This window comes from Rhinolophus hipposideros, assembly GCF_964194185.1.
Source record: "Rhinolophus hipposideros genome assembly, chromosome: 9".
Taxonomy (NCBI): Eukaryota; Metazoa; Chordata; class Mammalia; order Chiroptera; family Rhinolophidae; genus Rhinolophus; species Rhinolophus hipposideros.
The window spans coordinates 72,560,299-72,582,128 of NC_138055.1; the positions used below are offsets into that span (position 1 = coordinate 72,560,299).

At 36.4% G+C, this 21,830-nt stretch overlaps 1 protein-coding gene across 8 annotated transcripts in view; it reads left to right on the forward strand.

Moving 5' to 3' along the window:
* NAV3 (neuron navigator 3) overlaps positions 1-21,830 on the forward strand; it is a 785,517-nt gene that overhangs the window by 620,951 nt on the left and 142,736 nt on the right. For 7 of the 8 annotated variants that reach the window (XM_081061016.1, XM_081061019.1, XM_081061021.1 and 4 more), the window contains 2 exons: positions 10,944-11,052; positions 11,739-12,122. In XM_081061016.1, coding sequence (XP_080917142.1) covers positions 10,944-11,052; positions 11,739-12,122 — 493 coding nt within the window. Of the gene's footprint in view, positions 1-3,680; positions 4,902-10,943; positions 11,053-11,738; positions 12,123-21,830 lie in introns of those variants that run through there. The other variant, XM_081061023.1, reaches the window with a different exon arrangement.

The window sequence follows — 21,830 nt, forward strand, 5'->3', positions numbered from 1 at the left end:
CTAATAACAGCATCTTGATTTATTTTTCTGGGATAACCCCATCATTCTCTGTTCATGAGGGTCAACTGAAATTGACCCAAGCAGATCCAATCAGAATAACCCATTCCCTTGACCACAGTGACACTCAGGAATGGATATGTGACCCAACTCAGTTCACTCAAAACTAGTGAGAATCAATCCAGAACCTTTCCTGAGACTATTAGAAAAGAGACACTCTCTTTTTATCACTAGACCTGAAGCTAATCAAAAGAAAGCTTGGAGCTGCTGGCAGTTACCTTCACCCCCAAGTGAAACAAGCATAGAGGAAACACAACCTAAAGCAGGAGAGAATGATCTCAAGGTCTTGTTGAAAATGTCTGAGCCCCTGAATGAGCCATGTCTGAAACTATCCCGCTTGCGTTCCCTTCAACTTTCTGTTATGGTACCCAGGGAAAATCCTTTTTTGTGCTTAAACAAACGGGAAAAGCATCCCCATTACATAACCGCAAGAGGAATGACATGTAACGATGTGTGACATTGTTAAGGAGTACATTGAATGACTCACACTGCAAAGCAGATTTGTTAGAAGGATTCACTAAGTTAGCTGGGGACCTTGCTGTTTATATTTTCATATATGCAGGAACTACGTGAAGTTCTACAAAATTGTCTTCGAGATTAAATGGTAGAGGAAACTAAAAATGTAGTTAAGTAGGATATGAAGATAAGCATCAGAAGAGTGACAGTCAATAAAATGGCAGACTGGAGAAAACTCAGGATTCACAAGCAGAGACCTTGTAGTCCTTTGAAGTCCTTATGTATATAATTCAAGTTTCTTATTGTGTTTCATGTTCTTAGGGGGAAAACCTAGTGATATTTACCTGATCTGAAGATGGTGGGTCCATTAATTATTACATATAGGTGACCCGTAGTATGTAATTTGTGGCAATGAGTGAGTGAGCTTCTTGCTTCTAGCCTATCCTTTAAAATTCAAGCCATGACCTCAACATTATAAGTCTGGTTGAATTGACAGTTCAGATTTTACAGCCTTGGCTTGGGTTTGTTTCATTCTCATATTCATTGACAAAAAGAATTTGGCCTCAGAGACCATTCCTCTCATCAAGTGCCAAATGTACAGTGAGCTTTATTTTTCATTGCACTGAAATCACTCAAGAAAGTTTTTAGATTTTTTTTTTCTACATAGGTTCACACTTGCCCTTTTTCTGCATAAAACTATCTACCAATATGTATGACATTTGTTTAATACACTTTTTAACCTTTATCTAGAATTTATATTCAACTGAAAAACATTAATAGATGCCAGACTGACTCAGTATCAGCAAAGCTGGCTTGTCATTTGTAAAAAAAGAAAAAGTAATAATTGGATGAATTTAGGAAGTCATTTTAGAAGTATTTTGTTTAAACAGAGGGATAAGCTAATGGTTACATGTGTTTTTTTCTGACTTACCAGACTTTGTAATGAATAATGGGAAATATGTAGTGTTTAAGACCTTTGTAAATGATCATTTAAGTTGCCTTTTTCTTGAATATTTATAAAGATTAGGAAGATCGGCTCAGCTAAGTTAAATCAGTTTAGATCTTTTAATTAAATAGCCACTTAATAATTATGTTTACCAAAGAGCCGGAATGCAATCCTTTTCAGAACAGCATAGTAGCTATACTTTGTTTTAGTTCTTGGCAAAATTAGAGTAATTCACATTTTTAGTATTGATTGGGATTATTTGTCTCCTATTCATTGAGGCTTCCTCCTCTACCTTGTATAACATACATTTATATGTGTGAATACAAATAAATATAAATACACTCATTTATGAACGCACACTCAAACCAAGCATAGATAGCTGCCTCTAGAAAAGCAATAAGTAGGTTCTCTGCTCTTGTTCAGGATAAACTTATGGACCGATGTCGTTTCAGGGGAAAACATTGCTGTAGCTACAAGTTGACGACAATATCTTTAAACAAATAACCTAACAAAAATACCCTTTTGATATTTTCTCTGTTACAGTTTTCTTCTTTAAAATAATTAGCCCCTCCTCATTGGCTCCATTGGATTTAGCCCACTCTTTCCTGGGTTCATCCCTGCAGAAAGACTATATTTCCTGGCACACTGAATCAGGGTGGGCCATGTGACTTAATTTCATCAATGAAATGTGAATGAAAATATGACATGGGCCATTCCTGATCAGAAGCTTTAAGAGCAATTGCTTGGATCTCTCATCTCTTTTTTCTTCGGTCGTGAGAGCAGCATGTCTCAGATTGGAGTTTCTCTCCTAGTCTGGGTCTTACCCTGTTTCCCCGAAAATAAGACCTGGCTGGATAATCGGTTCTAATGCATCTTTTGGAGCAAAAATTAATATAAGACTCAATATTATATTATATTATATAAGACCCAGTCTTATAGTAAAATAAGACCTGGCATTTTATTATATTATATTATATTATATTATATTATATTATATTATATTATATTATGCTATGCTATACTATATTATATTATAGTTATTATATTATAAGACCCGGTCTTAAATTATAATAAAATAAGACCGGGTCTTATATTAATTTTTGCTCCAAAAGACACATTAGAGCTGATTGTCCGGCTAGGTCTTATTTTCGGGGAAACACGGTAGACAATGCACACTATAATACTCATTTATGTAATTAACAGATTGGGCATTTCCCCTAGTTCATTTTTCTGAAGTGAAATATCAGGATTAATTTAATCATAATTACTTCAGGAAAGGGTAGGGATTTATATGTAAATGTCAGTGTCATGTGAATATTTCTACATATTTCTCCACTTTTTCCCCTTTAATAAGGAATTCTTATGGACAGAAAAACCTCAAAAGTTTTTCTTTAAATACTCTTTCCTTAGCTCTCAGATGTACACATCATATCAACTATAACTGATAAGTGTATTTTAAAAGTTTCTAAAATCAGAATTTGGGGGCAGTGGCATAGTATACACATATACCAGTACAAAATACAAGATATTTGTCGTATTAATTTTCTGTTTTTATCAAAATATTAAAAATAAAGGGCTGTTTATGCTGCAGTAGGTTTATGGAATAGACTAGGAAAAATGCTCAATATCAAAAGATTGAATGTGCATTTTATTTTTATTTTTTTGTCACATCATTATGGGCTACACACTTGGCCATAAACTTTCAATTATATGCTTTGAGTGAAAATATTGGGAACGAACCGTGTGTGAGTGTGTGTGTGTGGGTGTGTTTGGCTGTTTTTAATAGAAAGAAATTGTGATTTTTATTGTCACGTTTAGGATTTTCCTAAGTAGTTCAGAATAAAAAGCCCTTGAATTTGTTCTGTAAGAGCTGAGGGGGTCTTTTTCTTTAAAGCATTATCTCTCAGCTGGTGGAGAGTGTCATGCTCCATTTTTTAGGTCCTTTACATTCTTCAATTTGATTTGTGCTTTTACAGCACAAATCCCAACATTCAGAAGGCAGGTCTGCATGCTTCAGCTGCCTGGAGCTATAGAGAACGAGTCTGTCATTCTCCGTGTCGGAGTGTATGTTGTCTATGGGGGTGTTTGTGTGTGTGTGTGTGTGTGTGTGTGTGTGTGTGTGTCCGTATTTGAGACAGGGTGGCCAAGAGTGATTTACATGTGCATAGGGTTAATAGTGCAGAATCTCATTCAGGCTTGGCTTTGAAACCTGTGGCATACTAGGCTGGACAGCCGCTTCCGTGCCTGTTTTCATTTAGCAATATCTTTGCTGCCATGGCAGCCAGCAGCATCCACTGCAGCAGCAAGGAAGAGCCATAGATCTGAGAATGCAGGTGGAATACTAAAACGCGAGGTGCTCGTGCAGGGCTGGGCGTCAGTGCTCTTACTGCTCTTAAGGGGCTCTGATGCAAAGGCTGTACGTGCCCCCCTGTGTCAGCTCATCTAGAGGCAGGGGCTGCCGACCTAAACCAGTAAAGGGCTGGTGATAGGTGGACCGAAAAAAGAAAGCTAGAGACATCGCTGGTGTTTGACTACCTCGCGTCTGGAACAGAGAAGAAATAGAGGGAAATGCGGACCCATCACCCTGCTGAGACAGGCGATTGGAGGAAGATGGGAAAACGTAGTTGGATTCCTGTGCTACTTTTCAGCTGGAGCAGCGTCTTTGGCGAACTCTTTTTCTGCTTCAGATATGTTCAAGAAAAATGTTTGTAAGTAGTACTGATGAGGGGGATGAGGTGGAAAGCTGAATTGTAGCCAGCTAATTAATTGTACTGTCTTCTAGATATCTTATATGAATGTTTGAGCCTGCCTGGGCTTTTAGTGAAGTGCACGTGTTAATTAAAACCAAAAGGGCTAGTTGCCATCTCAGTGCAAAAAGACAATATGAAGTCCAATTGAAAAGAAGAAACCACTAGAAGAGCCATGCAGAGGCCGGCCGAACTCTCTGTGTTTCGGGGAAAAGAAGTAAGGAGAAAGGGAGCTTGCCTTCAGAAGCAAAAGTCTCTGACCAATCTTGCCCTCACCAGTGAGGGGGAGAGGAGACCCACTGTGCGCATTTCCAACTGGTTTGGGAATGCGGCAAAGGCCAGCCAGAGAGAATCCCACTATGCAGAGAGCAGCTCGCTGTCCAAATTCCTCTCGAGGTCGGTGCAGTCCCTGTACCATACCAGCACTTCAGGGGCCTGGAACCTCCTGCCTGCCAGCCAGTCAGGCACTGAGGGCTCAGAGGATTGGGCTTCCAGAAGAGGCTTGGAAGGTGAGAGTGATGAGGATAGCAGGTCCGAAGATGAAAACGGGTCCTCCCTGCCAAGCAGCATCAGCAGGAGCTGGGCGGAAGAAGAGGGAGAAAGCTGCCTGCGGGAAGGCACAGCTCATCTGGATGAGGACGTGATCCTGACAATGCTCGGTGATCTGGAACAGGCACTTTACACTGACTTACTAGGTAAGTCGGGTTTGATCTTAAAACAAGGATGGAATTTTAAGAAGCTGCACGTTTGCCTTAGCCAACTGTCTTCCATTCTTCTGACTGATTTTTTTTTAACTATAGTTATTTAAAAAAAAAAAAAACTTTATTTTTAATTCCTTGTTTCTTGAAATTATTTTCGTTGTAAAGCTGACCTAGGTAACCAGTTGTGAAATCGATTTGGAGCAAGTAAATAGCAGCGATGTGCCCTGGGCATTATTCGTCTGGTGTCCAGTACATTCTAGACATCCATAAATATTTGGTTACTATTTTAAAACCCCAAACACGTTTTTTTTTTACTTAGTCATTAATAGGGTGTTTTTATTAAACTTCCCTCAAGGTAATCTCACCACAGATAGCTAATGAAGAAGGTAGGGCCTTATGGGTAAAATTTCTCTATAGCCATTTGCTCTGCTGCCTCAGTCGTACCTGAATAAATGGCTCTTGTTTGTACCTCAGTAACAAGCACCATGAATTTTAGTAACCTTCTCAGAAATGCAGAGGCCTCTTCTGACAGCTTTACTCACAAACTTTTATTTATTTGTTTGTTTGTTTGTTTTGGTGCTTGGCACAAAATACTCATGAGTGTGTACATTAGGACTATTTAAACTACTATGTAGATAAGTGTGAAATGTTTTTATACTTTACAAACTAGATCTTTTTGATGATATGAGCCTTGGTAGTAATTTGTGACATAATCTTTAATTGATTAGATATGAAGATGTCAGAAGTAATTCTTTAGTTGTGTAATGAAATTTTAACTGTCAGCTTTGCCACCGGCCCAAATAAGTAAACTGTGTGCATTTTACTTTTTATATCTAAACTCAGTGCCCTACTGAAGTATATTTACATCATACAGTTCCTATTCAAAAAGTCACAAGTATTAAACTAATGACCACATCATACTTTATGTCAATGCGTAGTTCCACAAAGTACTTCATACAGGACTCCTTAAATTTGAAAGTATAAAACCTGACCAGTGATCTCTTTGTTCCTGATTCATACAGCTGATGCTAAATATAGGTTTTTTAAATTCTCTATATAGACCCTGCTGTTATAAGATGTTTTATGAGATTTTCTGGAATTTTAGTGAAACAGCTTTAGAAGAAGAAAGCTTAGAAAGACATCAGAGGCAAATAGTGCTCATTTTTAAATATCAATTTGGCTCTAAAAGTGTAATGTTTCCACAGTAGTGGGGAACAGTGGTTTCTGAACCTGAATAGACCAGGTGCTGAAGATTTACTTCTTCACCATTGTGTGATTTCTGTGATAAACTGCTTCTCACAAAAGACGAGTGCGGTACAAAGGCAAGGGAGGGAGTCTTAATCCTTAACAATCTTTTTCTCTTTTCTTTTCCTTTTTTTTTTTTTTTTGATCTTCTGGAACTATAGAATCAAATAATACTTATCTTTTGCCTTTACAGTGGTGGCATTTATTCTTGTTCTAAGTACTTCTTATGGAGTATTTTCAAAGATATAAAGAGTGCCTCCCGCAACAGCATTTATCGGTTGCTCTGTTAAAGTATAGCACACTATGGGTGGGTCTCTCTGTGACACATGCCTTGTTGTACATAAATAGCTTGGAGCGTTACTGTCACAGGTAATCTCTCAATAGAAGTGTGTGTATTTCATGGTTTGTAAACTGAGCATCTGCTCAGTGTATTTATGGGATTATTCTCTTTAAGCTGTTTTTTTCCATTTATGCTAGTATTCAAAAATGTATGTGAGAAAGTGAGAGGAAGAGCCGATTCAAATAACTCTAATATGAATAATCATACCAGGATAATGAAGCATTTCAATTTAATTCCCTAAATAATGATGCATGTTAAATCCAAGCCCACAGCACACAGGGATTTCAGGATTTCTGCCACGTGCTATGCTAGGTTCTGCTTCTGACTCAAAATGGCCTCTTCCAAGTTAGTTTTTAGACAGGGTTCCTTGGGTTTCACTCTTTACTCTTAGATATCCTAATAAAACAGACATCTTAGGGTATGTGCTATAACTATATAGGAGACTATTTAAAAGGTAACTGTAAAGCTGCTAGCCATGTTTTGCTATTACCCCCCACCAAAAAAAATATCTAGCGTAACCAGATGAGTTAAAAATTTTCCATGCAAGTCACTGTTGGAATCATCCACAAAATTAGGGTTATTCTCAAATAAATCAGGAAGCTGTACTCTAAATAAAAACATTTGTAACGTGGATGTTGTAGAGGACCTAATTCTCTGTGAATCAGGTTCATTCATATATAATTTGATTTCCTATTAAAGACCATAGTACTGACAGTGTTAATTACAATGTATATAAAATTAAAGCCTAAAGGACCACACAGATTAAATGATCCATCTGCCTCTAAGTAAAAATGCAAAAGCACCAAACTAAGCCTGCGAGTCTGTTTCCTACTCATAGAAGAGACAAGCAATGAGAAAGCAGTTTGCACCAATGTTAAAAACTCAAAGTAAATTGCAAAATATACCATTCTACAAAACATGTGTAAACCCTTACTATCATGTCTGACACTTAGTAGGCTTCTTTTAGACATAACAGTTGGCTTTGAAATTATGGAACTGAGAGGGGATACTAATTTTTGTGACAAAGTAAATTTCTGGTGTGTAATGTTCTGCTAGCTTTTGTAACTAAATATTAGTTTTATTTGTGCTTCTACATTTGACCTTTTCAATTGCAATTCCATCCTCTGTGCCCAATCCTCTAGACATCATTTAAATAGAGATTTACAGGTTATTTCTGACTTGTGCAATCTTTAGGGGGTTTATAAGTGCATTTAATTGTATCTTGCCTTTTGTGGCCTATGGAGAATATTTACTTCAATACATTTTATTTTGATTATTTTCTTTCATGATGTGAATGAGGCAGCAATTATGTTTTGCCCGGCAAGTGCTGGGAGGAAAAGGTCCATTTATTTGTCTGATTGTTATGAGTGGTACAGTGTCATGAGTGGATATCATGAGAAAAACCAAAGGAGGTAGGGAGGTTATGGTTCTGAAAATATGAGGGAAGCTATGCAAATAAACAATGGATTCAGTTGGAAGAATCCAAGGATCTAAGATGCCTGCTGTATTGGAAGAGAGAAATTTAAAAGGAGATGAAGATGTGAAAAAAAATTCAATAAAATGGAGTATCTGAAAATACAATATTCTTAAAGTTTATACAAAAAAGATATCGGAAATTATTCAAATATCAATGTTATTAATTTTATACCAGTTGGCAAGTAGTCGAGATGTATCTTGATTGCAACATGAAAGTTCTCCCAAAGGTGGGGGGCAGGGATAGAGGACATGGAATGGTGTATTCTAGGAACCTGTATACGGTCGATGACTTGCGATCCTTCCTCCTTCCAAAAACAAAGATTATCTCAACACTCTCTTCCTTTAAGACTTCTCATCTGTTACCATCATTTGGAATCCAAGGCTTCTGTACTGCATGAAATCTTGCATACTTATATATTTTAATATTGGCTTTAATGCTTCTCCAATTTATTTTTCATTCTTCACTATTTCCTTTGCCCACTTTGAGTAAAATCTCTTCTTTACCTCTGTCTTTCCTTTCATTGTAATGATATTCTTTTTCTGCCCTTTAAAATCTTCCTTACTGAGAACTGACTCTGGGTGGTGAGCATACTATGTGATATATAGATGATTTATTACAGAATTGAACACCTGAAACCTATGTAATTTTACTAACCATTGTCACCCCCATCAATTTAATTTAAAAAATATATATCTTTCTTACCAAACCATACTTTTTCTTCAGGGTTTTACCAGTTTATTTGGAAGTAAGAGGTAGACTTCTTTTTAGCCATTTCTCAAGTATGCTTCGTTACGTTTACGAGGAGGATGGAAAGCATTTCCAGGGAGAATATGGTTAGAATCTAATGTGTTATTAACAGTTCTGAGTTTTAAAAGAATGTTAATCTATAAGGTTAAAAATTGCATGACTCGAATTAGTATAGGAAAAGTTTATTCCGTGTGCTTGAAAGCACAACATGCCTTTTACTATTTCTTGAAAATATATTTACTTTTGGGAAGTTTTCAGTACTCTCTAAGTTTGAAATACTAATGCTATTATTGAGCATATTTTAATCATTCAAATAATTTGTAAATTAAAAGGAAGAGATTTATAGACCGGCAGAATGGTAATTGTCCAGGATGAGGAATAATGAATAGTGTAGTGATGTTTGGCTGAAGAAGAAAATAGAGGAATTATTAGCAGTTGCTGTCTTCCAACACTTGAGTGACTGCTGTGGTAAAGATAGTGTAAAGTTGTTCGGTTGGTTTCAGAGCCACTGAGACCACTTGATAAAAGGTAAAGGGAGGGAAATTATTACTCATCCTTAGAAATATTTTCACAATTAGACCTGTCTCATGTTGGAAGGAAGTGTCTCTTACTGGAGATGGAGAAGCCTTTCCAATCTTGGGGGTTTCAGAGAGAGGCACCGGCCGTCTCCCAAGGGACACATAGATGAGCTCACTCATTGGCTGAGAGGTAAGGTGAGACAGTCTCTGAAGGCCCTGCCAACTCTACAATTATATTACAAATGTTAAATTGATGCATTTGCTGTGTATTTTTTAAAATCAGGAATGAATCCTAGGGAAGAAAAGTAACATTGAATATCTGCCTATATTCTTAAAACAGATTATAGATATGCATTTTGAGTTTTTATGTGACATTCATAGTGTAATTTAATATATGCTATCTTCTACCTTCATTTTTCCTTCTCTTTTTCTCTTCTTCCATCCCTTTCCCATTTCCTTCCCTTTCTTACCATTCCTTGCCTCCCCTTAATCCATCTATTCCAATTCCTCCCTTTTCTTTTCTTCATCTCTTTCTCTTTCTTTCTTTCTTTCTTTCTTTCTTTCTTTCTTTCTTTCTTTCTTTCTTTCTTTCTTTCTTCCTTCCTTCCTTCCTTCCTTCCTTCCTTCCTTCCTTCCTTCCTTCCCTTCCTTCCTTCCTTCCTTCCTTCCTTCCTTCCTTCCTTCCTTCCTTCCTTCCGTCTTTCTTTCTTTCTTTCTTTCTTTCTTTCTTTCTTTCTTTCTTTCTTTCTTTCTTTCTTTCTTTCTTTCTTTCTCTTTCTTTCTTTCTTTCTTTCTTTCTTTCTTTCTTTCTTTCTTTCTTTCTTTCTTTCATTAAAATTTTTCATCACTAAACAACCTCTCGAGTCTAACTTAAACAGAATAAAAACTATTTCCTCTACTCTCTTGCCATATTATTATCCAGATGTGTCAGCTTCAAATGGCCACTGTCCTGGGAAGTATTGCAAGGCCCAAAACAAAATGCTTTAACGGCACCTCTGTCCCCATATGATAGATACTGGTTGTATAAGGCCAGCATTTATTTATCACACTGGTAGAACTGTTTGTTTCATGACAATTAAACATTTTCTAAGTTTAGATGCCTAGGACTTTACTGGAAGTCTGTTGTCACATGTGGATGTTTTGGTTCCCTGTAGATAGTACAGACATAATTTAAAATAAAGCCATCCAATGTTGTGAGTCTTGGTTTATGAGTCTAAGAAAATAAAAGGCAAAAAGATATTACTCCTATAAGAAAAGGTGTCCATCTTTTTATCTTACCTCAGAGTTCAAATGTATACTTGATACATAAGGCAAGTTTATCTCAATTATTCTGAGTACACTTAGAAACGGGTAACTACAGAAATAATTAGGATCCAAATAATTTCAGATATTTAAATTAAATTTAGTAACATGGAGTAGTATACAGTGTATTTCCAAATGATTCTCTCATTTTGCAGTGATTAGGTGATAGACCTACAAAGTATTATTGTATCACCACCTCAAATTATTACTTGTAACGGTACATTTGTTTCTGTTCACATTTAATTTGTAGAAAGAACAATTATAATTTTCAGATGATAATCATTTGGAATTTCCTTCTATCATTTCATATTTAAGAAAAATAATTTATAGTACTTATATATGTACATAACTGCTCTCAGGACAGTAAACAGTATGAAAACAAATGTATTATTATGTTACTTTTCTAGGTGAAGACCCCGAAACAAGAAGAATGAGAACAGTGAAAAACATAGCAGATTTGAGGCAGAATTTAGAAGAGACTATGTCCAGTCTTCGTGGGACCCAGATAAGCCACAGGTTTTTCTCAGTTCTGCATATTTTGGGGCCAGTAAAGAAAAAAGTTACAACCAAGCACTTAACTTCTTACAATGATAGAGAAGGGATTTTAGTTTTCCTTGCTATTTTCTCACTTAAATTTTATGTGACAGTTAAGTGTTTACTTTTCAGCACATACCCAGGGAATGTTTTTCTCCTGTCTATCCACCTTTTCTTCAGTATAATTTCCCATCCAAATTGAATTGGCTACTGAAACTGCCACCATCACTACTAAGTGCATTTGCATGCTTCCCCTCAAGAACAATTACAGAAGTTGCAGTTGAAATGCATCTGGGAAGGAGTGTTAGAGAGACTTTTAGACCTTATTGTAGTTAACTTCCAGAATAGTTCTGGGGAGGCCACAATGGGGTAAATTAAATGTTTGTTGAGAATGTGAAACAGTATTTTGTTTTATCTAAAATGTAACAATGGCCTTTCTTTTGAGAGCAAAAAACAGAACAAAAAAATCTGCTCATGAATGCCCCTTCCCACAATTTGACATCTGCAGAGGTATTTAGAATCTCACTGTGAATGTGTAATTTGACTTTCATGAAAATAGCATTCTTCTAAGAAATTACTCTCAGTTCCAGCCTCCCCTGTCTTCACTATTCCTAGTCTATGGCCCCAAGTGAACCAGAGTATAGTGATGTCTCCATTTTATTTGGCAGCACCCTGGAGACCACATTTGACACCACTGTGACAACAGAAGTGAATGGAAGGACCATCCCCAACTTGACAAGCCGCCCCAGTCCCATGACGTGGAGGTTGGGCCAGGCGTGTCCTCGACTCCAGGCTGGAGACGCCCCCTCCCTGGGTGCCGGCTACCCTCGCAGCGGTACCAGTCGGTTCATCCACACAGACCCATCCAGGTTCATGTATACAACGCCTCTCCGTCGAGCTGCTGTCTCTCGGCTGGGAAACATGTCACAAATAGACATGAGTGAGAAAGCAAGCAGTGACCTGGACATGTCTTCTGAAGTTGATGTTGGTGGCTATATGAGTGATGGTGATATCCTTGGGAAAAGTCTCAGGGCTGATGACATCAACAGTGGGTAAGTGGCTCTGGTCCCAGGTCTCTAACAGAATGGTGTCAGGAGGAGATGTGGTCTACTGAGATGCATTCATTATAAAAACGGCATATAGGTTCGTCACAGTCATTAGAAAAATGACTGTGAGAATGCTAAGGTATTTAGGGTATTTCAGTTCCTCTCTTCTGCTCATTCTTGAAAAGTAAAATATCTAAAATGTCTATAAATTTTTTTCATGATAAGCCAATACGTTTCTCTGTTGTTAGCTCAGAGAAACATGTGCCCTCTGTTTTTCGGAGTGATTTTTGCATGCTTCTTAAAGAACATATTTTATAGTGAAGGAGACAAAAGGAATTTTGCTGAGCTGCTTCATATTTTTGTTGTTGTTTTTTCTCCTCGTCATAGCTGTCTGCAACTGCTTTGAGGAACAAATATTTTACAGCATTATTAAATTCTGCACCTCTACTGTACCTTGAGGGAAAATCATTTTAGAGTTGAAAGCTTTTAAGTATTTATTTTTGTGACAGTGTCAGATTTGCTCTTTCCTCATAGCCCCTGTTTTCCTACTGTTTCCTATTACATTCCAAGAATGCTGTGATTATAAAACTTTTAAAGTATTTTGGCAATTTGGAATACTTAGTTCAATCTGAGGGTGAGTCCCAATGGAGGCAATAGGATATTTCTATTAAAACTACTTTTATTAATTATTGCTCTTTTGAACACTTCCTGTCACTTTGTTAAGTGCTTTAAAGATATTGATTCATTTCACCCATCGCCGGCCCTTATGAAGTAAGTATTTTTATACTTATTTTATGGATAAGGAAACTGATCTGGCCCCAACTGCATATGGAAAGGCCAGACTTGCATTAGAACTCAGGTATGTGTGACTTCAAAACCCGGACTCCATAACGCAAAGGAAAGCTTCCGAATTAACCTTATCTGTATGTTTCATGTGAGTCTGGGTTTTCACCTGCTCTTTGTCCTTATACACCTGAAAGTACCAGTGTCAGAAATCATTCTTCTGCATGACTAACCATTCCTGTCTTCATTCATGAAAAGCTTGTTTGAAGGGTGACAGGACCTAAAAAATACAAAAGAACTTTTGATTATATTTATAGCTGTGCTCTGATACCCTGATATCCACCAGTCCATTCCAGGTAGGCACCTTACCTGAATTTCTAACAATTTAGAATTAGGGAGACAGGTTATGGTCAGCTAGGGTAGGAAGTAATTAAGTTGCCAGTGGAGTCAGAGTGTCTAATTTGAATCCCTTTCTACCATTTGCTATCTGTGGACCCCTTGGGAGCTTAATTTATCCAAATTATTTTTTGTCATCTGTAAGGAGGGTGACATTGCAGAATCTCCACGAAATTATTCGGAATGAAAGAAATAACCCACAACATAGTACGTAGCTTAAAGTCTGTCGCAATATAAGTGCTTAATAAATTTATCATCATCACAAGTGCATTTATTATCATTAATAAATTAATCATACTAATTTGTGGTTGGTATTGTTATCATTATTGTCAGTATTTAACACCATCTAGGAGAGAATACCCGGTTCAGGGCACATGATGGCCACACAAGAATATCTACGGCATGAACTTTCTCTTCCTTGTGTCTCCCCTCTTTCTTCTCCATTCTTTCCTCTTTCCCTCCAGTATCTTCCTCTCTTTTCTTTTTCCCTCTCCTTAAATGTGGGCATATATGTGTGTTCATTTTTTATATTCACTACTTGAATAAATATTTAATTATACACATATATTTATATATATATATATATATATATATATATATATATATACATACACTCATATGTTCATGTGTACACACACATATGCAGTCAGTTACATTATTTGCAGTAATTATAAAGTCACCACAAATACTGCGTGAATACTGAAGCATTATTCCTGGGAAAATGCAGACTTAGTTTCCTGCCAGCCTTTGATCATAACATTTTCATCAATGGATCATGCTGTAATCTTGTTTTATGTGTATTTCAGTTTAAAGACACCTTATTTATTATTTAACACATATTTGTTGATTCATTACCATTGAACTCATGCCTAACAGCTGTGCAACCCAAGCCTGAATGAAGCTTATCTAACACACATATTTTTTTCCCGTAAGACACACCACAGTCTTCTTACACTTAGTCACACAAGACAGCACCTCAGCCCTACTCCTGAAGGCCATAAACAGCAAAATCTGCAACAGGAAGCACAGAAATATGAAAAAGGTATCTTTAAATAGACTGTGAAAAGGACACTTATTTGCAGTAGGAGAGCTGAAAAAGAAGGCAGAAAGTCACCTTATTTGACCTCAGCTGGGAATGTCTGCATGGGCAACTCACACTTTTCCCTGCTCAGAGTATGTCCATAAATGATTGAAAGTGCTGCAAGTATTGATTTTGATGCTACAGATATTAGCAAGTAGGTAAATTTGCAAGTACGGAATTTATGAATCGTGAAAATGAACTGTATGTATTTCCACATACATCCAAGGCTTATCTGGAGACAGAAAGCATATCTTCGGAGCAGTTTACATCAGAAATCAAGGGGCATCCACAATGCAATGTGGGAGTAATTTCAAAAGGTTCATACCAATAAAACTTGAGTGAAGAGTTCTGAATTAGCAAGCTCTAAATCTTGGAATGAAATAGAAAGGAATGAATAAGAAAAGGAAATATTTTACTTCTGTTCCCTAATTTAAATATCTATAGAGGAAAATATATTAAGAGAAAATTTGTAAGAAAAGTGTAAGTATTGCAGAAGATATGTCATTCAGCAAGCTTGACTGAAATATACTGTTCAGAGCAGAGGGACAATTGAATTAGATGACGTTCAAAGACCTTTCCCTTACTTGAGATTCCTGGAATCTGAATATTTAAAGCAGGGGTGTCCAGACTTTTTTCAACGTTTTTCACCAAGGGCCATATGAGGTAAAATACACAAACAGCTGGGCAACTCACTCAAGGTGAAGTACGTATTGCCTCACCTGGTTTATTTAAATAAACTAAATATATTTTTGGAATTTGCTGCGGGCCAATTAACAATGGATTGCGGGCCGCTGTTTCGACATCCCTGATTTAAAGGTATCATTTGAGGGATAAGGACTGTTGTGACAGGCTTTGATAACATTAAGCTAACAGGTTTAAACTGTGGACCATAAGCAATGGAAAGCACTGATTGTTAGAGAAGATCACCTAATAGTCACGGAACACCACATGAGGATGGTGATGGTTTTTGAAAGGCCAGTTTAGGGGACATCTGCAAAATGGAATGAGGGAAGCAGGTCTGGGGGTAGATTTCAGGAATCTATTGCAAGAATTTTGGTCCAAGGTCATAAGTCCATTAATATTGGAGGGGCATTGATAGAGCTAAAAAAAAGGGGAAAAAATTATGGGAGGTACCACAAAGGAAAAATCTACAGAAGCAATGATAGGCTACTGATAAGGGTGTATGAAGCAGAGAATTCAGACAAGATGCCCATTTTGTAAGCACAGGAGGTAGAAAATGATACCATTAGAGAAAATAGGTGCAGAGAGTAGTGATTTTTTTTCCAATTTTGGTGAGAAAGCAGAGAGAGGAGATGATGAGTGTAGAATTAAAAATCAAAGTCTGAGACAGTGGGATAAAGCAAAAGTAGTATCCAGGGTAGAGCTATTAGAGAGAGTGTGGTCTCATATCGGAGATAGTAGAAATTAGGGGAGACATGGGGACCCCCAGGAAAAGAATAGAGAGGGAAGAGGGATCATGAGCTTATGTACGTAGCTATGTATTCAAAAAATATTTTCTGAGTTTATTCTATGTGTGAAGCAATATTCTAGGCATATATGTGCAGTGGTGAGTGATACTGTGTTTCCCTGAAAATAAGCCCAAGTTAAGATTGTCAGCCAGACGTAATGTAGCGTTTAGTACTTTATGACGATGTTCCAGAAGAAGATGACATGACTGTATTGGGATAAATGTAGATTGTTGTACATGAAAAAATAAGATATCTCCTGAAAATACACCCTAGTGTGTCTTTTGGAGCAAAAATTAATATAAGACCCGGTCTTATTTTTGGGGAAACACAGTAGACACAGTGTCTATCCACATGTAACTCAACTAATGTTTTTTATATTTTTATAGGTGCTCATTTGTTCAGTAAATGAATATGAATGCATACACATATGTATGTAAGTGTGTGTGTGTGTTTATATATTCTTAGACAAGAAGTTTTTTGAGGCAATTTTTTTAAACAATTGATTTCTCCATGTAATAATATATAGGTATAGCGACTTAGAAGCATTTTGTATTTTCCAGGTCTCTTAGCTGTATTAGTGAACACTAACTTCTATAACAGAGAAATCTCAAAATCTCAGTAATTTAACACAAAGACGTTCATTTCTGCTTCGCATAAAACCTTCATTGGTATTTCTGACCTCCGGATGGGGAATGCCCACCATACAGTCTTTCAGAGGCTAAGATAGATAGTCGGTAATTCTGCTTTTATCCAACCAGGTTTCCAGTGTCACATTGGGCATTGATGTTCAACAGGCAGATGGCAAAGAGAGGAAGAACCACGGTGTAAGAATATTTTGTATGTATCAGGCCTTGAAGGGGTACATATGTCTTCTACCCACATTCCCTATTTTAAAACAGCCGTGTGGCCACATCTAACTATAAGAGAGGCCATGAAGTATGGTTCAGCTGTGTGCTGAAAAGGAAGAGGAAATTGCTTTGATGAGAGCTGGCTAGTCTCTGCTGAATTCACTAAAAAAACAAAAACACAAAATGTTGTTACTGTGTTTCCCCAAAAATAAGACCTAGCCAGATCATCAGCTCTAATGTGTCTTTTGGAGCAAAAATTAATATAAGACGTAGTCTTATATTATATTACATAAGATCTGGCTTATATTATAGTAAAATAAGACCTAGTATTGTATTGTATTATTATATTATATTATATTATATTATATTATATTATATTATATTATATTATACTATACTATATTAAAGACCCAGTCTTATATTATAGTAAAATAAGGCTAGGTCTTATATTAATTTTTGCTCCAAAAGTCGAATTAGAGCTGATGGTCTGGCTATGTCTTATTTTAGGGGAAACACTATATACCCATTGTCCTTCCTACTTATTTCATGCCTCAATGGAAACCCAGTTCAGACTTCTATTCTCCACTTTTGTTCCTTATCAGTCTTTCAAATGAAGTCTTGCAGAGGTCAACAAATTAGTCCATTTAAATATGCATCAGTGATCCCCATGTTTTATGTTGACCAACAGTCATTCATATTTAGTATCTAAATAAAAAAAGTAAAAGTAACACAAATCCTGTATGAAAACTTCCTCTGGTGATGTTTACCTGTTTGGCCTTATACAGTTTCTGTTTGCCATTTGTAGAGTACAGGAGGCTGAAACTTAGGGAATGATGCAGAATTCTGTTCCCTGGGTAGAAAGTGACTAGACATGGTCAGCAGGTGATATGGCTGGTCTCAGCTCAAGTGCGATTAGTGGAGATTGTGTGAGGACACCCAGGAGGTGCTATACTTCGGTGCTTACCAGTGTACATAGTGTGCCATTGTTGGCATCACTAGGACACACTCCGCTGTCTCAGACTATGATTAAAAGGTGTGAAGATGAGAGGGCTAGAGACATCCCAGGGGAATTTTAATTTGATGTTGTTTGAGAAAAGGGGACAGGAATGTCTGTGCTACAATTCATGAAAAAATTCAGTCACAAAATTAACTTTCTACTCCTAATTTTTAAAAATGTATTTCAGTGGCTAAAGGGACAGAAGATTCAAAAGATACAGTAATAAATGAAGATATTTATTTTAGGATTTTTTTCTCATGTAACCACAAGGACTGTCATGAAGTCAATGGGAATGGAGTTTCATTTTTTTCATGTACTTTAGGTAGAACTCAGAAAATTACTCAGCATTCTGCGAATTCAAAATTTCTTGAAGATTGCAAAATCTTACCTCTTTCTTCTCTTTTAAAAATTATTTTAAAGACTTGGGGATGTGAATCTGCCAGTAATTAGGAATTAGAGGAAGCCTCTTACTTAAAATGAATCTTTTTGAAAAAGTCTCAATTTATGAAGCAAAAAAAAGGCACACTCTGGAAAACTGGGGGGAAAGTTACATATTTTAATTAGATTGAAATTGAAGTTATCTGCAGGTGTCACAGTGATAAATGGTTGGGCCAAGAAAATAACCTAAAATTCTACTTTAAGTTTCATGGTCCAGACACAAAACAATGTCATTATGGGAAGGAATTTTTAAAAAAGGGAGGCAGATATTTTAATCCTGCTTCTCCCGTGATCCTCCCTCAGTTCTCCTTTGGTGAACTTTGTGGTGACTGAAGCATTTATAACATTGGAAACGGTTACCTGAGTTGGCTTAAAAGGATTTACATGGTAAACCACAGTTTCCTAATCCCAATTGTTCTACTAATTTCACATTCAAGATACAAGAGTTATTTTCAGTCAATGTAGAACTTCTAGTGGAAAAAATAGCTAGTAATTCTAGCACTTACATAGCACTTACTACATGCTAGAGAAAGTTCTATGCATTTTACGTATATTATCTCCTGAATAATCTCACCAGAACTGTAAGAAGTAAGCATATTTTACCATCTCCATTTACAAATTGAACAAGAGAGGCAGAGATAATTTAAGGGACTTTAGGTAGAACTTAGAAAATTAATGAATTGGCATTCTGAGAATTCAAAATTTCTTGAAGTATAGAATGCTGGTGTTGAATCTCAGCAGCCTGGGTCCAGTCGGATTTTGTAACCATCAAGACATACTGAGCCTGGGAGGTTATCTACATGTCTGCTTTGTACACATTTTTCTCCTAGAAGTTGAATTTTTACAAACAGACATAACAGAGCTTTACAGCAATCACTCATTATTAGTATTGTTTTCTTAGCTAGCACATTTGATGTAGGGACAACTCTAAGTATTCTCTGTGCTCGTCTAAAAGAAGATGCTGAGCTGGAGTTCCCTTAAGGTTCAAAAACAAAACAAAACACTTGAGATGCCCTGTGTGTTGATGTCATTAAAAAATTGCTAATTGTAACATACCATGGCTGATGTGAGGTATTGAATGTAAAAATATAGAATTCAAGAAAGATACGGTGGAAGCATAGGTTTTGAATGTTCCCAAGCCCCCCGCCCCCACACACAAACAGACAAAAACAGACAAAGCAGCTAGATAGCAAAGCCCAAAACATGATTATTGTTTACACAAAAAACATGATGGCAGGGTATCATCTCATACCCCAAGTATAAGTAATTGGGGACAAACAACCAAGAGTCAAAAGACCAGTTTGATATTGGCAACTCTGTGAGAAGAAGCAGATGGTAGCAGTGGAACATCTTGTAACACTGAGAACAGTAGAATCCAAGAACAGTTAAAGAAAAACTGATGAGAAAACATTTTCCTACAGAGCTGATTTGAGGATATCGCTGAAGCCGGGAGGGTTTTGGACCCCCTGACCAGCCATGCAGAGTAAGGGCCCAACGTCGTGTGTGAAGGGAATGGAGCAATCTAGTTACTAAGAATTCATTAAGCTGTCTAGCAACAACTCCCTTCCACCACAGAGCCCACACTGAGGGAAACCTTCTGGAATTAGAAACCAATTGAAAGAATGTGTCAATAAAGGTAAAGCTAATAAAAGTGAGAGATGGAAACAGAGTCCCCAAATCTCAAAAAGCTAATTACCACATCGTTAAGCACTATGCAAAAATAACAGAAACAGCTAGTGTGTGAAGTTAGAAAGGGTTCTAAATCAAGTTTCTTTTCATTCAGAAAACATTTCGTATAAAAATAAGCAAGAGAAAAGTATCCAGATAAAACCCTACATAAGCCATAAATATATGCAGCGCATATAACTAATAAAGGATATCAATGAGGAAAGAAGAAAAAACCCAACAAAACAAAACATAAAATTTAATAGAAAACTGAGCAAAAAAAGGCACAAACAGACATTTCACACAAAAAACAAAAATGGCCTATAACAAAGTAAAAATATGATCAACCTGCTTGGTAATCTGGAATTTGTAAATTCAGACCAAAAAGAGAATTCTCATCCAAAGGCAAGTAGGAGTTCATTCTGAAACCATTTTGAAAATTATGTGGCATTGACTAGTAAGGTTGAAAACATGTATGTATCTCTTATGATCCAGTGATTCTCTTCCTAGGTACGGACCTTCAATAATCTCTTCCCTGTAAGCACAGGAAATGTGTGTACACAAATGTTCAGGGTACACACCATGGTAGCATTATTTGTAACAACAAAAAGACTGAAAAATAGCTCAAATGCCCATAATAGGCAAATGGATTAATAAACTCTAGTGCACTTGTAAAATGGAGCTATATAGCTATAAAATGAATAACAGGACATTCATTACACATCAAGATAGATGATTTGCAAAAATGTAATTTTGACCGGAGGAAAGTAGTCATAAAAGAATACATATTGTATGATTCAATTTATATAAAGTTCTAATCCATGAGATGCTAAGCGATGTATATTTTAGGGAAATATATTTATGTGGTAAAACCTGAGGGAGAAGGAAAGGAATGCTTAACACAAAATCCAGGATGGTAGATATGTCTGGAAGGGAGGTTTGGGGACGTGACAGGGAGAAGTCTATATGGACAGTGAAGAAATGGGAAATGTTCTAGCCAGGTGATGTGTACATGAAAGTTGATATTATTTTTGTTATTATTTAAATGTACTTTTATACTTTATACACTTGCATAAATCTATATCACTATAAAGTATTTTTTTAAAAGCATGGAGTGGCTATGAGCATAGATTTATATATCTTTATGTTGATTGAGAAAGTAGAATTGAACAACATAAAAAGTATTTTTTATAACTTTTTTCTATTTCAGTGAATTCCAGACATAATTAGAGCATAATGATGCAATTCACAGACTTGAATAGACTCCATGTTATAATAGTTGGGGGTGGACAAGAAGAGAGAGTTATATATCTAGATTATTGATTGGATGGATGGTTAGTTACCCTGTAACTATATTAGCATATACAAAAGGAGCATGAGCTTTAGTGGTGAGTGTATGGTCAGTTTATGTTATATTTGATGTGCTTATGGGAAATCCACATATCTCTGCATAGGAAGCAGTTTAATATCTCATGCTAGAGCAGTTTGGAGCCATATGGCCCGGAAATATTAATGTGGAAAACAGACACCTAAAGAAAATTGGCCATTGAGTATGCAAAGTTTGTGTCCATAGAAAGAAGAGAGGTGGCAGTGGAAGGGAAGAGGAATTTGTAATGTTTTGTGAGACTACTGGGCTTGTTGTTATTTTTTTTTAATGTGAATCATTTTATAGCTTATAGAGTTTGAACATGCTAAAATTATCCTAAGACTTTCTTCATTGTTGTAGAGATTTTAATTTTGTCAATAACCTACCCAAGTTTATTTTGGAACTTTTTTTTTTGGTACCAATCCTCATTGTAACTATTACTGACTTCTTTAACTCATTCTTGGCTGACAGTTTTGAAGTTTAGATATAATATTCTTAGGAAATCTTTTTTATTTAACTTTTCATTATTCTTTTAAAACGATTCCCTAACATTTATAGCTCCCAGATTGTACCACAATTTTCTTAGAGGGACTATGTAATTTATGATATTCTTTCAGATTATTAAATCCTTCAGAAAGAATGAAAAGAAGGAAGAATTACTAAGAGAAAAT